The sequence below is a fragment of the Myotis yumanensis genome, unplaced genomic scaffold, assembly GCF_028538775.1.
Source record: "Myotis yumanensis isolate MYYU_CA2020_CCGP unplaced genomic scaffold, mMyoYum1.0.hap1 SCAF_19, whole genome shotgun sequence".
Classification (NCBI taxonomy): Eukaryota; Metazoa; Chordata; class Mammalia; order Chiroptera; family Vespertilionidae; genus Myotis; species Myotis yumanensis.
Genome location: NW_027223770.1, coordinates 8,701,471 through 8,717,853, shown reverse-complemented (window position 1 = coordinate 8,717,853; position 16,383 = coordinate 8,701,471). Strand labels below are relative to the sequence as shown.

The following is a 16,383-nucleotide window of genomic DNA, read 5'->3' as shown; positions in this document are numbered from 1 at the left end:
TGGGCTCATGGCCTGGTGTCTGGAGAGATTAGAGTGGTCTCCAACTTCGCTTTGAACTTGGGGATCCAATAAGGTGGCCAGCGGCTGCTATCGGGGGGTTCGGGGACATTTCTGAGGGGCGATGGGGCCCCTCCCAGCCCTCAAGGCTCCTGCTTGCCTTGAGAGAGGGCTTCATGTTTCAGGGGGTTTGCCTGACACTTCGCGTCCACTCCTTTCCTGCCCCTGAGATGATTGTCCAGGGATGGGGGCTCACTACCTGCTCCCTGTGGCTCTGGGATTAAATCACTCTGTCCTCGCCACACCCCAAGCCCCTCTTGTTCAGCGCCACCTCCCTCACCGGCTTCCCGCCCACTGGCTTGCAAGCCCAGCTGAGGGGGGCGGGGGGTGGTCTTGAGTTTCATGTGCGGCCCCAGGGTTCCTGGGGCTGGAGGTGGCGGTTGGGGGTGCTCACTGCTCATAGCAGGGCTGGGAGCAGGCGTGATGGGGTGGGAGGAGGGAAGGGAGGAAGACAGTGATGATGGAGAAATTCAAAGGCTCTTTGCGTCATAAATACTTATTTTTCAATGAAAATGTGTGCACATTAGAAAAATGGGTAAGGGTGGGGGTGGGCTTCCTGGGAGTAAAATAAAGACGGTTCCTCAGCCTGGGCTGCGGGCCTGTCCACCTCCCCAGGTGGAGAGCCTGGTGGGCACGCGGTGCTCCCAGGGGGAGCCTCCGGTGTGACCTCGGTCCCTCGCGCCCACCCTGCTCTGGGGACCAGGTATGTTACATGAGGGCCGTGTCGCCCTGGCAGGGGTGGCGAGGGACGGTCACAGGGCAGTCACACAGGCAGCAGGGGGGCAGTCACAGCCTCACTGGCCGCTGGCACCCGCCCCTCCCCCTCCCCCCACTGCGAAGCATGTCCCCCTCCGCCCCGTGGGCTCGTGGGCACAGGCAAGCACCGACTGGCCTGGCCGCAGGCTCGCGACCAGACACAAGCGTGATATGTACAACGAGGTGCTGGGTCACACTCCAGCCCTGGCAGGGGTCTCCCGGGGCCGGGAGACCGTCACTTGGGCAGTGCATTCTACATGCCCAGCTGCTTCTTGAGGTCCTGCAGCTGGGCCAGACTGATGTTGCTGCCCCCACAGACGATGATTACGATTGAGGACAGCGGGGTGCGAAGCTTCCCTTCTCCTTGCAGCTTCTGAACCACGTTGCTGTAGACAGCGGCCAGGGCTGCCCCGCAGGCCGGCTCCACCAGGATCTTCTCGTCATCTGCCAGGGGACAGGGCGGGAGGGCGGTTGGTAAAGCCCAGGGGTGAGGAGCCAGTCCGCTCAGCCCTGGCCACACTCAGGTCCTTCCATCACTTTCCTGACCGCCCAAGCCCCAAGCGAGGTCTCATCATTAGCACTGACGCAGATGGAAGGGCTGTCATTGCCTGCGCAGTGTGGTGAGAAGGGTTCTGAGGCATCATCTGAGCGAGAGTGCCATGGTCATTAGCCAGACTGACTGCTGGGAAAGGAGATTAAGTGGCAGCCTAAGTGCTACTGTGTGTGTGTGTGTGTATGTGTAACCCTCCTTATCCTAGACTGAACCCAGAGAGTCCAACCTAGTTACAGACCCCATTCTGAATCCATCACTGAGGCCTATGCTTTCCCTTTTCACCCTGGCTGCCAGGAAGCTCAGAACGAACATTTAAAAATAGTTATGATTCCCTGCTTTCTGGTTGTCAGGCTTCTTCATTTGTGCCTTTGGCCTTTCTATTTTTACTACTGCATCGTATTCAATGGGGAGTCCTAGGAAGGGGATGGGAGACAGATCTGTGGATAAACCTGCAGTGATGGAATCCCCTGGCATACCAAGTAGCCAGGACAGCCACTTGGTTCCTGAACCAGCAGGTTGGGTCTCGAAAGGACTTGGCACATACCCACAAACTTCTCAATGGCGGCCACAGCCTCCTGGTCGGAGATAACTTCAGAGAAAATGGGGTGTTCCTGAAACAGCTTCAGGGCTTGAGCCCCCACGGTCCTCACACACAGAGCCTTGGCCACACTGAGGGGCGGGGGGGGGGGGGCATGGAGAATGGGAATGGGGGAAACAGAGGTAGGAGAGAGGAGAGAAGTGGAGATCAGAATAGAGAGGGAGAGAAAGAGACAAAGTTGGATGTGAGAGGGAGGAGGGACTGGGGTCCATGGGCATGGGGGCGGGGGTGCCCTCTATAGCTAAAGTCCCAGGGGCCTCCCAAACAGAGCGGGGGCTTCTAATGAGACTGTTGGAATGGGGGCAAATGGCATCATTTCTGTTCAACTTGACTCATGAACAAACACCTGCAAGGCCCCTTGTGCTTCCCTGACGACTCCCAGCCTCAGCTCCAGGTTGTCACCTTCACCTGCCCAAGTCCCATCCTGTCCTTCAAGGCTCAGGATTAAGGCTGCCTCCTCCAAGGAGTCCCCCAGGGGGCACACTCAGTCCCATGGCCCAGGTGGAATTCTCAAATGATCCTCCCCCTATCTCTCTCTCTCACACACACACACACACACACACACACACACACACACCCCACTTCCCAAGGAAGTGTTCTGTGCCGTTCATTCCCACAACAATTCTTGTAGTTCATTGGTTCAATTTCACAGAAGGGAAGACTGAGGCAGAGCGTGTGCCGTCACTTGGCCAGGGAGCCGTGGTGCCGGGACTGCAAATGGGACCCGAATACCTCCAGGACCTGCCCTGTAACCAGCCTCCCCAGAGACAGCCCTGGTTCTGCTCCCAGCTCAGTCCCCATTCGCCCGTGAGCATCTCCTGGCCTGGACCAGCTCAGTCCTTAGGCCAGCATATGGCCCATAGTAGGTGCTCAACAATGGCTCCTTCACTCCCAGCACTGTAGGAGCAGAGGCCCACACGACAGCTCTGGGTGCTGGGCTCAGGAATCAGAAGTTCTTACCTCGGCTCAGTCTGCCCCATCTGTGGCAGAGACCTGTCCCAGTGGCCGGCAAACCGCAGCTCGTGAGCCACATGCGGCTCTTTGGCCCCTTGAGTGTGGCTCTTCCACAAAATACCAACTTCTGCGCATGGGCCACGAAGTTTCAATCGCACTGTACGTGCCCGCACATGGTATTTTGAGGACGAGCCACACTTAAGGGGCCAAAGAGCCGCATGTGCCTCGCGAGCCGCAGTTTGCCGACTAGCTGCACACAGCGACACCTGGTAGGAAGACATTTCCCAGCCTCCCTTGCAGCAGGTGTGGCCATGTGACTGAGTTCTGGCCAATGAGAGGAAAGTGGAATATTGTCTGTCTTTAAAGGGAGGGGCTTAGCTTCTGCCCTGCTTCCTGCCAGATGGAGTGTGGGTGTGAGGGTTGGCACTTAGGCAGCTATTTTGGCCCATGAGGCGACATAATAAGGACGGCGGAGAACAGACAAGGGACCTGGGCAGCTGGCTTCATAGAGCTGCCCCTGGATTGCCTCCCTCTAGACTTTTCTTTTTTTAATAAGAGAGGAAATAAAATTCAATCTCGTTTAAATCGCTGTCTGGATTCCTATATAAAGCAGCCAAACCTAATCCTAATTAAACACCAGGTGCCAAAGGTTTGGGCTGGGATGTGAACTCCGTGGGAGCAGGAGCCGTGTTTATCCACCTCTCTCCCCACATCAGCCGGGGTCTTGCACATGTTAGGGGCTCAGTAAGTGGCTGGCAAACGAATGAAGGGTGCAGCCCGGCTGGCATGGCTCAGTGGTTGGTCATCCACCTATGAACCAGGAGGTCATGGTTTGATTCCCGGTCAGGGCACATGCCCGGATTGTGGGCTCAATTATGGGAGGCGTGCAGGAGGCAGCCGATCGATGATCCTCTCTCATCATTGATGTTTTTATCTCTCACTCTCTTCTCCTCTCTGAAATCAATAAAAATACATATTAAGCCCTGACCAGTTTGGCTCAGTGGATAGAGCGTTGGCTTATGGACTGAAGGGTCCCGGGTTCGATTCCGGTCAAGGGCATGTACCTTGGTTGCGGGCACATCCCCAGTAGGAGATGTGCAGGAGGCAGCTGATCGATGTTTCTCTCTCATCCATGTTTCTTACTCTATCCCTCTCCTTTCCTCTCTGTAAAAAATCAATAAAATATATATTTTAAAAAATACATATTAAAAAATTCAAGGAAGAGTGCAAAACCCTGCCACAGAGGAACCCAATACAGGATGAATATTAGACTTTTTGCACGAGGAAGTGTGACGTTCATGGTTCAGGGCCATGCAGACATGGGCTCAGTCCCCGCGGGACCGCTCACTGGCTGTGGGCTCTGGGCAGGTGAACAGAGCCTCAGTTTCCTTACCTATAAAACGGGGTGCCAGGACCTACCTGCAGCCAGCACCAAGCGGGCGCTGACCCCTGATGAAGGCAGCCCGGCTGCTCACCTGGTAACCTGGTCCAGAGGGATGAGCTTGCCCGCAGAGGTGGCAGTGTGGAAGCTGTGGGCTCCCTTGGTCTCCATGGCGATGATGGGCACGTCCCCCCAGCCCACCTCCTGCAGCCCCTGGACCACTCCACACAAGAGGCCGCCGCCCCCCACCGACAGCGCGATGGCCCCCGGCTTTGCGCTCAGCGTCTCCTTCAGCTCCTTCACGATGGAAGTGTGTCCGTCCCTGGAGGGTGGGGGAGGGACCGGGTCAGGGCTGGGGTCCTGGGGACACTGGGCAGGGGTCCTCTGCCACTTGTCCTCGGGGCTGGTCTCCTCCCTGACTTCCAGCTGCCAGCACCTGCATCTCTCCCTGGAGGCTCCCGTTGGCCCCCGGCGCTGCCTCTGTGTGTGACACCTGGCTGTGCTGACAGGTGACAGCCCTGAGGACAGCCCTGAGGTCACCCCTCACGCAGGGCCTGTGTGAGTGAATAAGCACCCAGCATCCTCTCCTGCGGCTGGGTAACTGGTTCATGTTCCACTGGCTCCCAGGGGCCCCCAGGAAATCAAGCTCCAGCTGCCACAGCAGTGCCCTGCCCAGGAGAGCTCGTTCGAGGCGTCTTTCCTGCCTCATCTCCCGTCCCCCTCCGCTCAGGAATCACCTCCCAAGTCAACGGCTTTCCCTGAAATCCTGGTCTCGGGACCTGCTCCCGGGCACCCAGCCGCAGGCACTGGGCATCTGAGCTCGAGATCGCTCACGGCCGCGGAGGATGGGCATTGGAGCACACACGTGTGTGCTTCTGGGTGATGGTGTGTGCACACACATGTGCAACCGCTGTGCATAAGAATGTGCCCACGTGCCTTGTGGCAGGCGCCCACCCAGTGGTCAGGGGGTGGATGCCACCCTGGGCTCCATGTACCAGATAAGGGGGTCGTCGAAGGGAGAGACGAAGACCCAGTCTGAGTTGTTCTTCGCCAGGGCTGTGGCCAGCTTGTGGGCCTCCTCCAACGTCTGCAAGACCACGGGGGACGCGGAGGAGGTGAGCGGTCGGGGCGCCCTCCTCTGCCACCAGCTGCCCTCCGCGGTCCCCGCTCTAGGTCGGCACTCACCTCACCCACCACCTCGACCGTGGCGCCCTCACTTCTGAGCCGCTCGATGGTGAGGGCAGGTGTGGTCTTGGGCACGACGATGGTGGCGGGGATGCCCAGCCTCCTGGCCGCGTAGGCGGCCGCCATGCCCGCGTTGCCCGCTGCCAGGGGTGGTGGGTAGAGAGTGTGTCAGTTCGGGACAGCCTGGGGGCCCAACCCCCGGCCTCTGAACCCCCCTGAAATTCCAAATTGGGCTGGCTGCAAACATTTGCAAACGGCTCCCGGCTCCCGGCTCCCGGCTCCCGGCTCCCGGCTCCCGGCTGGGGACACCAGGGCCCAGAGAGGTGGAGCTCCTGCCCCCGGACACACAGCAGAGGGCAGGAGAAGGCGTGCAGGCCGCTTACCTGAGCAGCAGACGAAGTGTTTGCAGCCTTGCTCGGCCTTCTGCGGAGACGGAGACGAGGGGAGGGGGTCAGGCTGTCCCTGGGCTCTCTCCTCTCACCTCGAGTCCTACCCGCCCAGCCCCTGGGTTCTAACTGAGTGGTTTCGGAACTTTACTGCCCCAGCCTCTCAAGCGACATCTCCCCTCCCCTCCCCAGGAGCCTGGCTCAGGGAGGGAGGGAAAGGCGGGCAGCTGAGAGCTCTGGGATCAGCCCTAGGGGACCCTGGTGACGGGCACCCCTTCCCCAGAGGAAGCGCTAGTGGTGGGTGCGTGGGCCTCGCGGGCAGCCTTGCCTGGAGCTCCTAGGGTCTCCCATGGCACCGGCCCTGCCCATGGAAGAAAGAGGACCTGTCACCCTCCCTGAAGCCATCCTGTACCTTCTGGCAGAGGTGGCCGATGCCCCTGATCTTGAAGGAGCCCGAGGGCTGGGCACTGTCCATCTTGATGAAGACGCTGGTGCCGGCCACCTTGGACAGGGCCATGCTGTCTCGGATCGGGGTCTTCATGTGCAGGGGCTCCCGGGAGGCCATCGTGGGGGGAAGGGAGGGCGGAGGCAGTGGAGCTGGTGGCTGGACCAGGAGAGCGAGGGGAGGCCGGCGGTGGTCTAGGTGGACGGGCTGGGTGGTCAGCCCACACGCGAATGGAGGGAGGGTCGATGGACAGGTAGGCTGTCTTCTGAATTGTCCCAGGGCTACCAGGTGCCAGTTTTATCCTGTGGGCAGGGCTGGCCACATCCCCCGGGCTGGCCACGCCCCCTGGCCCGAGGCCTGGGGCTGCCCGGAGGGGAAATGGAAGCTGGCTGTTCCTCCCTGGCTGCTTCCTGGCCTCTCCCTCTCCCTTTCCTATCACTGCCCTTCCACAGCCTCAGCTTCTTTGCAAACAATTCCTCTGGCCCAAGGACGGTGGGGCAGCCAGCCAGGAGGCCCCCAGAGGCCCTGCACTAAGGCCACCAGCAAGTGCTGGCACATCATGGGACCCGAGAAACAAACCCTAGAGGAAGCGGCTGCCACCATGCTCCCATCTCACAGGAAGGGAAGCTGAGGCACGGGTGGGAAGAGGGTGCTCTGGCACTGGAACCAGCAGTCTGACCCCCAAACGTGCAGTCGGGACACAGCTCTTTATTTTTTAATTTTTAATATCTTTTTATTGATTTTAGAGAGAGGGTCAGGGAGAGGGAGAGGGAGAGAGAGATAGAAACAGTGATGAGAGAGAAACATCGATTGGCTGCCTCCTGCACGCCCCACGCTGGGGATCAAGCCTGCAATCCGGGCAGGTGCCCTGACCGGGATCGAACAGGTGACCTCTTGGTTCATGGGTTGATCGATGCTCAACCACTGAGCCACAGCGGCTGGGATGGACGGAGTTCTTGATCACCTCCCACTGCCATCCTTTCAGGACTCCTGTGTTATACAAGGGCCGATGGCATCATGGGTAACACCCAGGCCGACCAGGGTTCAAATGCTGACGGCCGTTCACTACCTGCGCGGCCTCGGCCGTCCCTGTGCCTCCTGGAGCCTCCCTTTGCCCCTCTGCTCGCCCGGGAATAGATGACAGGACAGTGCACGCATGGAAGGAGCCCAGAACTCGGTCTTGGGCAGTGTCACCATCGTCACCATCGTCACCGTCCTCATCGTCCCAGAACTACAGGGTCTTCCACCGGAACTCACTCCCTGCCCAGGCCCGGCCTCCTGTCTGTCTGTCTGTGAGCAGGTGTGAGCAGGGGGTCTGTCTGTACACAGGGTGGTGCATGCACACTCCCCCCACCCCCCCCCAGCTCTGGCCGGCTCTCTCCCTGGCCCCTCAACAAAGCTCTCTTGTCCGCTCGGCCCGGACAGGAATATCGATGAGACCAAGGGCAGGAGGGCTCAAACAGCCCGCATAGCCGCCCCTCTCGGAGGGACAAGCTGTCCCCTCCTGCTGCCCCCCCGGACCTTCCACAGGCACAACGAGCCCCTCCCCAGCGGGACGCCCCCAGGCATGCGCTGGGCATACAGGGTGCGGAGCTGCAGTGGCGTGGGCGCCCTGAAGCTCACGTGCAGGCCTGTGTGCACCGGAGTGTATACAGCTGGCGCTCACGATGCCCCACAGCTGATCTCACGCGCAGGGTTTCCCACGTGGGGTGTCACTCAATCTTCAAGCGTGAGGTGCGTGGGCATTTTGAGCCCCATGTCCCAGGGAAAGAGTCAGGCTCAGGGGTGGAGTAACAGTGTCACCCAGGGGGCAGGGTTGAGGTGGGTCGGGCGGGCCATTAGGGGTCACATTAGGGGTGTCAGAGGGAGGCCTGTGACAGGCGGGATCCACACCATCAGGGAGGTGGGACTGGAGGCCCCACTGTCTTACAACGTGCAGTTCTCTCCGCTGCACGGCCACCTCGCCGTGATGGAAGGCCGGGCTGCACGGGCGGGGAAACGCGAAGATGGGTTCCTTCTTTAGGCCTTTCTAGAGTGTTCCATGTGTTTCTACAAAAATGTGTCCCTGTTGTGATTTGAAAAAAAAATTTAAGAAACAAAAGTCAGCCCTGGCCGCTGTGGCTGATGGGAGCAGTGGCTGGAGCGTCGTTCCGTGAGCCAGAAGGTGACGGGTTCGGTTCCCGGTCAGGTCACATGCCCAGGTTGTGGGTTTGGTCCCCGGTTGGGGCGTGTATGGGAGGCAACCCATGAAGGTACCTCTCTCACATTGATGTTTCTCTCTCTGTCTCTCCCCCTTCCTCCCTCCCTAAAGTCAATAATAAATACATAGAAAATCAATCATAAAAGAATCAAAAGGAGCGAAAAAAGACAAAACATATGTCACCATTGTGACATCCTGTTTGGGCATATCCTTGTCCTAAATAATGACTTTATTGAGATATAGTTCACCTCGCCTACAAGTCATTCGTTTACAGAGTGTCAGTTGTAGGACATTTCCATCAACCCCAGAAAGAATCCTATACCCGTTAGCGGCCACCCCTCCCCTCCCGCCCCTGTGTCACCGATCTGCTTTCCGTCTCTATCGATTTGCCTATTCTGGACACTTCATATAAATGGAACCAGACACTAGGTGATTTTTGTGCCTGGCTTTTCTCACTCCACATCATGTTTTCAAGGTTTATCCATGTTGTAACATGTGTTGGTGCTTCGTTCCTTTTTATGGCTGTATACTATTCCATGTCTGCATAGACCATATTTATTTAAGTAGGTTTTTATTGATTTCAGAGCGAGGAGGGGAGAGGAAGAGAGAGAGAGAAACATCAGTGATGAGAGGAATCATTGATCGGCTGCCTCCTGCACGCCCCACACGGGGGATGGAGCGGGACCCCTGGGCATGTGCCCTGGCTGGGACTCGCACCTCTCAATCGATGTTTAACCAGCTGAGCCACACGGGCCAGGGTAGACCGCATTTCATTTATCTATTCATTCATCAGTGAATACTTGCCGTCCGGGCAGACCTTCACGTTTAAATATATAAAACGTACGTACATGTGTGCATACATGTGTGGTTCTGTCCCATCACATGGATAAGACCCTGAGAGCCTAGCAGGACCCGGGCCCCACCCACGGTCACCCTGGGGAGGGTGGAGCAGAACCAGGCAGGATCTCGGTGTGGCGGAGACACTCTGGCCAGTCAGCGGCTGGAGGGTCGGGGAAGGTGGCCGCTGTCGGTCGCGGTCAGGGAGGTCGGCGCGTGCCTGTGGCTCCGGCTCCCAGGCGTGTCTGATCCAGATAGAGCTGTTACATCACACCTCCCGGCAGGTGGCCCTGAGGGTGGCCGGATCACAGTGTCCTTGGCTGCGGGAGGTGGGGATTCTGACGGTTGTTTTCACACTTGGGAGGAACGGACAGCTCTCACCTCAGCTTGCCCTGCGGGCGGGTGAAGCCAGCCCTGAACTCCTGGTTAGTTAAGTTACCGGCTCCCGAGTCCCTCACAGCTCGGCTGAAGCTGAAACCCAGCCGTGTAACTTCCCTAGGCGTCAGTTCCCTGCCCCCAGAGATGGGGACGGGGTAGCTACTGGGTATTTGGAGACTTAGAGACGATGGCAGACCAGTGCCAGGCACGGAGTAGGGCTCAGAGAATAGTAGGTGCTATTATGATTATCTTTGGTCTTATTATTACTAGAGGCCTGATGCACGAAATTCATGCAAGAGTAGGCCTTCCTTCCCCCGGCTGCCGGCACCGGCTTCCCTCTGGCACCCGGGACCTGGGCTTCCCTCGCAGCTCTGGCTTCATCTGGAAGGTCGTCCGGAAGGACGTCCAGTCTAATTAGCATAGTACACTTTTATTATAGAAGATTATTATACAGGACCTTTCCAGTCTTTTGGTCTCGTTTTCCCGAGTCCTCCCTCCAGTCCCAGCTCCTCACTCATGTCTCCTTCTGACAAGTCTGGTTCAAGCCTCTGGGGCCCTGCAGCAGGGCAGTCCCTGGCGTCCCTCCCCAGGGGTCCAGGAGCAGCCTGAGAGCAGGTCTGCATGGATGTGTCCCCGTTGGGTCCCCCACTCGCTCCTCCACCCACTCAACATCCCACCATGCACAGGACAGTCCCTCGCAACAAAGGATTCTCTGGCCCCAAAAGTCAGTAGAGCCGAGGTCGGCCAGGACTTAATCCGATGTGGGTGAAAGGTATTCTGTGTAAATCTGCCACTCCACGTCCCACGGCTATTCGCTCCACCCCGGGAGAAGTGAAAGACTTTTTTCTTGGTAAAATTAAAACAAGCGAATCAGGCCCCCATTGTTACAGACTTAATGCGTTTAACTTCTGTGGCCCTCGCTCCTGAACTTGGCAGCGAGCCTTCCTCACTTATAGTCACTGGCTGCAGCCCATCCCTGCATCTGGCAGAGACCTCGTGGGAGCCCCTGGGGTCATTTGAGGTTGCCGTCTGCAGGGATGCCTCCCGGCTTTGCGTCTTCCCCAGATGTGACCAACAGCCTCTTGGTGGGCATTTCCGGGCAGGACCCCAGGCCACACTGGGCCTGTCCTGGGGGTTGTCACCACCCACCACTCAACACGTGATGTGTGGAACTGGCGAGGTCCAAACAGCTCATCAGGGTCTTAGTCCAGAGTTCAACGAAAAATCAAGATATTTGCAGCAGGATTAAATCTCAGACCACTGACTCAGTGTGCAACAGATGAAGACTTCGATATTTTTCTTTTTTCTTTTAAATATATTTTATGGATTTCAGAGAGGAAGGGAGAGGGAGAGAGAGCGATAGAAACATCAATGATGAGAGAGAATCACTGATCGGCTGCCCCCTGTACGCCCCCCACTGGGGATCGAGCCCACAACCCAGGCATGTGCCCTTGGCCGGAATTGAACCTGTGACCCTTCAGTCCACAGGCCGACGCTCTATCCACTGAGCCAAACCAGCTAGGGCAAGACTTCAATATTTTTCTTTGTGATTTTTTATCAGGCCGAGTTAAGGCAATGAGGGTTCTTCTCTTCTCTCCTCTTCAAGGGTGGCAGGGACATTCAGGGGCCAAGTCACTGCGGGCAGGGTGGGGGTGCTGTCTGGTCCTCAGTTATTTGCCCCCCCCTCCCCCCCCAGCTTGCCCAGGAGGCCTTCCTCATTCCCAGACACACAGGCTCTTGTCCTGTAGTCCGGGCCGTGGCTGCCATTCCAGAGCTTGGGCCATTGCCATAAATTCTTCTTATTCTGCTGTCCCCTCCGTTCCCTCAGGTGGAGAACATTCCCTGCCTCAGGAGCCTCCCAGGTCCCCGGCAATGGAGCGCTGCAGCCGCTCCTCGGACGCTACTTTCCCAGAAAGCTGGGGAGCCAGCTCCTAAGCCTTCAGGAGCTTGACGCTGCCCGCCAGGGAGTGCTGATGTCATGAACATCAGCAAATGCTAGGCATCAGGACCCTGGCCCTGGCCGGTGTGGCTCAGTGGGTTGAGCATTGCCCTGTGCACCCGAAGGTCGCCGGTTTGATTCCTGGTCAGGGCACATGCCCAGGTTTTGGGTTTGATCCCCGGTCAGGGTTCATACAGGAGGCACCCGATCGATGTTTCTTTCTCCCTCTTACTTCCTCTCTCTAAAATCAATGAGGGCAGGGTCCCGGGCCTCAAGGCGGCGGAGGAGTTCAGAGAAGGCCGTCTGGAGGTCTTCACGGATGATGGCAGAAGTGATTGTACTTCCTGCCACAATGTTCAGAAGATCACGGTTCACATACTTTTTGGAAACGCGGCCTTCAGAAGAGCAAGCAGGCATATTGTGAAAAACCCGTTTATCCTGGACGAAGGCGAGCCGTGGTCCTGGGAGACGATCCGAGTTATTGGGGCTGGGAGAGCGCGCCCAGGGCCTGAGTGACGTCAGCGGCCCCTGTCCCCCAGCAGAGCATCGCCGTCAGCCGACAGTCCACGCAGACACTCAGATCTCCGACAGGACCCAAACCGGAGGCGTGAGCGAGGGGCAGGGCAGGTGCGGGCTGTGGCAGGCCCGGGCGGTTCTGCACGTGAGCCGGCTCTGGGTCCGCTCTTCCCCACAGAGGACACTTCCACGGGACTCAGCAGGACAGGAGCCCACACAGCCAGGCCTCCCTTCTTGGGAATGAGTTTTGAAGCCCAAACTCTGAGCACAGTGCCCCTCACAGCAACCCGACCTCAGGGCCGAGCGACAGGGACCTGGCAGAGGACCCAGCAACCTCTCTCAGGACGTGCAGAGTTCAAGTTCCCACAGGGAGGTTTTCTGGCCAAGATCACGGGGCCCTCCGCGAAGGAAGTCTAAACAATAGCTGGTGGAAGCAAACAAGCTGACTTGGGGGTTGCCCACCCTAACACGACTCTTATCTTCAACTTCACAATAAAGAAAGGGAGGAAAGTCACACAGAACCGAAACACCGGCTCAATGTGAAAGTGCAAAATCAAGTCAGGAACATGGCGGTCAGCCTGCTGACGCCGCCAGCGGCCAGCAGCCTTCCAGGGAGCCGCGGGCACAGGCTCGCCCACAGCCGAGGCACAAGCATGGCCTGGAGTCTTTGGTGACGGAAGAGCTGGTGTTCAGTCCAGGGAACCGAAAGACACTCCCAGACTCTGGCAACCAACTCAGAACAAGCCTGTTGGTGCTCCCATGGGCCCGAGACAGCTGCCGTCACGCGTGCCCCCAGCAACGACGTACACACTCAGGGGCACCTGGGGGCCGGGGTCCCCACGGAGCCTCCAATAGATTTGCTCCACCACAGCAGACTTTTGACGAGGCGTTATTACATACAAATGCTCCTGGATATCACTCAGTGATGGGTGTTGGTTTTGTTTGTTTGTTTTTAACTATATCTTTATTGATTTCAGAGTGGAAGGGAGAAGGAGAGAGAGATGGAAACATCAATGATGAGAGAGAATCATTGATCAGCTGCCTCCTGCACGCCCCCTGCTGGGGATTGAGCCCACAATCCTGGCATGTGTCCTGACTGGGAATCGAACCTGGGACCCTTCAGTCCGCAGGCTGACGCTCTGTCCGCTGAGCCAAACCGGAAAGGGCCATCAGTGATGAATTTTAATAAACAAAGAGGACACGAAGACCAAGAAGAGGAAAGATTTCATACCAGCAGCTACACATGGACACTCTTTCCCATATGGACTCGCTCACTAAGAGACAAGTGCCCCTGAGCTACAAAGGCTCCCAGCCTGTTTCTAACTTAAATGTCAACACAGCAACTGAAAATAAGAAGCAACCCAAACAAACGTATACCGAGACCGAATATAAGCACTTTGGAATATTTTGGAACTTCCATGCTTCCCCCGACAGCCCTCCGGTGCCCCACAGGCTCGTGGCTGGGGCGGCTCATGGAGCTGCACCCGCAAGCCGTGGGGCAGCTGGCCGAGGTGCAGCCCCGTGCAGGGGCCTCGGCCGGGGCACATTCCCGCCCGTTCTGCCAAGAACAGAAAGTGAATCCCAACTCCATTCCGAGAAAAGCCGGAAAGCCCAAGAAATCAGCTGACCATGAGCCTTATCAACTGGAGAAAGGAACACAGCACAGGAAATGCAGCATTAAGGTTAGACAGCCTTTGGCCAAATACCCTTTTACTTTGGCTCACACAGATGGACCTTGATTTTCAGCCGCATTGTTACAGCCCGGGGTGGGGATGGTCACCCCTGAGCTGAGGCCGAGGAAGTCCTCCCCGGAGCCCGCTCCCGCCAGGAATGCGCCCCCCCTCCTTCCTGGGCTACATCTGCAGAGGCAATGGCCCCTTTGGGCACAAGCTGACACATCGCACCCTCAGAAAAGCTCCCCACATCCACCTCACCTTACCTCACCCCGAGTCAGGGCCGAGTCTCAGCCAAGAAGAGGAAGTGAGGCTGAGTGAGTGGAAGCCACTGTGTCCTCGGTCCCCTGTCCCCTCCGTCCACTATCTCCCGACCCTGAGAACCGGGCCAGGCCCTCAGCTCAGCTCAGCTCAGCTCAGCTCCTGCAGCCACGTGCGCAGGAGAGCCCGCCGGAGCTTCCTTCGGGATGTTTGCGCATCTTTCCTGAGTTCTTTGTTCACAGGAAGGTTCACCATTTATTAGCACCTCCGTGCACTTAAATAAGTAAATAACGAAATCCATGAATACATTTTTCCTTGGCCTTGAGGACAGATGACAAACTGCCCCCCTTTTTCCTTATGGGCCTCAGTTTCCCCCACCCACAAAAAGGGAGCATTATCTGGTTCTTTCAGCTTAGACACCGTGACTGTCCTATATAATGAAAGGGTAATATGCAAATTAACCCTAACGGCAGGACAACCAGAACGACCGCTGGACCAGTCACTGTGAGGCGCCCCGTGTCAGGCACCGATCACCCGATGGCAAATGGGGAGCCGGGGGTGGGTGGCGGTGGGGCGCGGGGCTGGCCGCAGGCATCGGGGGAAGATGGCCCTGATCCCAGGCCAGGCCTAGGGACTGTACCCGTGCCCGAATTTCGTGCCCCGGGCTGCTAGTAGATTTATATCTCTTAGGACAAGAGCATCCAGGTTGGATGTGGGGCCCGCGAAGGTTGGCCCCAGGGCCTATTTGCTGGGCAACCTGGGGCAGGTTAGTTAACCTTTCTGTGCCTCTGCTTCTCCCTTGACAACGGACTCCTTTTTAAGGGGCAAGAGGAGAGGGGAGCGTTCCTCAGTTCAAGGATCTTGAACTCACATGTCTGCAGGGCCAGGCAGTGGGAAGAGGTGGGGCCAGGGGCACGTGGAGAGCCATGCCCCTAGGGCAGTGGTCGGCAAACTCATTAGTCAACAGAGCCAAATACCAACAGTACAACGATTGAAATTTCTTTTGAGAGCCAAATTTTTTAACTTAAACTATATAGGTGGGTACATTGTTATTAACTTAATTAGGGGACTCCTAAGCTGGCCTTTGCTAAAAACATCCTCAATCTGATTGAGGTGCGTTCGCTGAGGTCGACCACTTCCAACTCTCCCATCCTCAACTCGTGCATGAATCACGTGCGCCCCCCCCCCCGCCCCCCTGCGCTGCGTATCCAGCGGCCCACCTGCGCCTTGTCTCCTGTCGCCCGACCGCCCGACCGCCCGACCGCCCTACACCCCCCACTTCTTCTAACGCCACTTCTTCAAAATAGACTCGCCCAGGCCGAAAACCGACTTCTGCGCATGGGCCACGAAGTTTCAATTGCACTGTACGTGTGCGCCCACACGTGGTATTTTGTGGAAGAGCCACGCTCAAGGGGCCAAAGAGCCACATGTGGCTCTCGAGCCGCGGTTTGCCGACCACTGCACTAGAGGACAGGGTGAATGAGCTCCAGCCACAGAAACGCGGCCCCCAGGTTGAGAACCCCTCTGCTCTGAATGGTTTAGTATCTTGGTGACCGTCTGAGAAGTTACCTAAGATGTGTTGGGCGTTAGGAGACCTGGGTCCAAGTCCCAGCCGGGTTCCTCACTAGCTGGGCTGGTGGCACGACTGCCTGAACCCCGTTCTCTCACCCGGTTAACAGAACCGAGTCTCGTGGCTCAGAAAAGACGTGGCCCGAGTCCAGAGTCCAACCTGCAGGACTGGAGGGCCCACCGCCAGTGGCCAAGGTGCCATCGCTCCTCTCCGTGCAGTTCCCTGGCCTGGCAAACAAGAAAGCCAGCGGGGGGTGACGATGATGAAACGAAGCTTAATGAATAACCCCAAGGGACTGGCCAGGTGGGTGTGTGGCGGCCTGAGGCAGCAGGACAGCAGCTGGCTGACGAAGGTGGCCCTCGGAGGGGACAGGTCAGTGACCGGGCCCATCCCTCTCGCCTCATTGGGTGCGGCCACCCTGGCTCTCCGCAGCCCATCCTCTTTCAGGCCGGCAGCTCTTGGAGCCTGGCCCCTCTGGGTGTGAGCCCTGGTTCTGCCGCTGCTGTGTGACCGTGGGAAAGTGACTTGACCTTTCTGAGCTAAGTCGGATTCCACGACGTAGAGTTCATTACAATCCTCGCCGCCCTAGGGCGCTGTCAACATTCCGCGATGTCATGATGTCATGTTCCCAAACCTTGGACACTGCCATTTTTGTCACATCGCTGTCTGTTATAACACTGACAATAACATCAAT

At 57.7% G+C, this 16,383-nt stretch overlaps 1 protein-coding gene and 1 pseudogene across 1 annotated transcript; one reads left to right on the top strand and one right to left on the bottom strand.

Annotated features, from left to right (window-relative positions):
• Window positions 1-537: 537 nt before the first annotated feature.
• Window positions 538-6,573, bottom strand: SDS (serine dehydratase). The gene is made up of 7 exons (XM_070399935.1): window positions 6,283-6,573; window positions 5,868-5,907; window positions 5,485-5,624; window positions 5,295-5,386; window positions 4,394-4,621; window positions 1,911-2,035; window positions 538-1,257 (listed from the first exon to the last, which is right to left on the bottom strand). Exons 1-7 carry the CDS (start codon window positions 6,433-6,435, stop codon window positions 1,067-1,069), a joined length of 969 nt encoding a protein of 322 aa, XP_070256036.1. The 5' UTR covers window positions 6,436-6,573; the 3' UTR covers window positions 538-1,066.
• Window positions 6,574-7,471: 898 nt separating this feature from the next.
• Window positions 7,472-13,812, top strand: LOC138998085 (jhy protein homolog; annotated as a pseudogene).
• The last annotated feature ends 2,571 nt before the right edge of the window (window positions 13,813-16,383 follow it).

Excerpts from the sequence above, each read along its gene's own strand:
- SDS (XM_070399935.1), bottom strand. The coding sequence starts at position 6,435 with ATGGCCTCCCGGGAGCCCCTGCACATGAAGACCCCGATCCGAGACAGC. Across the intron at positions 4,622-5,294 it reads TTCGACGACCCCCTTATCTG|GGACGGACACACTTCCATCG; the intron begins GTACATGGAGCC and ends CCCACCCTCCAG. Across the intron at positions 1,258-1,910 it reads CGCCATTGAGAAGTTTGTGG|ATGACGAGAAGATCCTGGTG; the intron begins GTATGTGCCAAG and ends GTCCCCTGGCAG.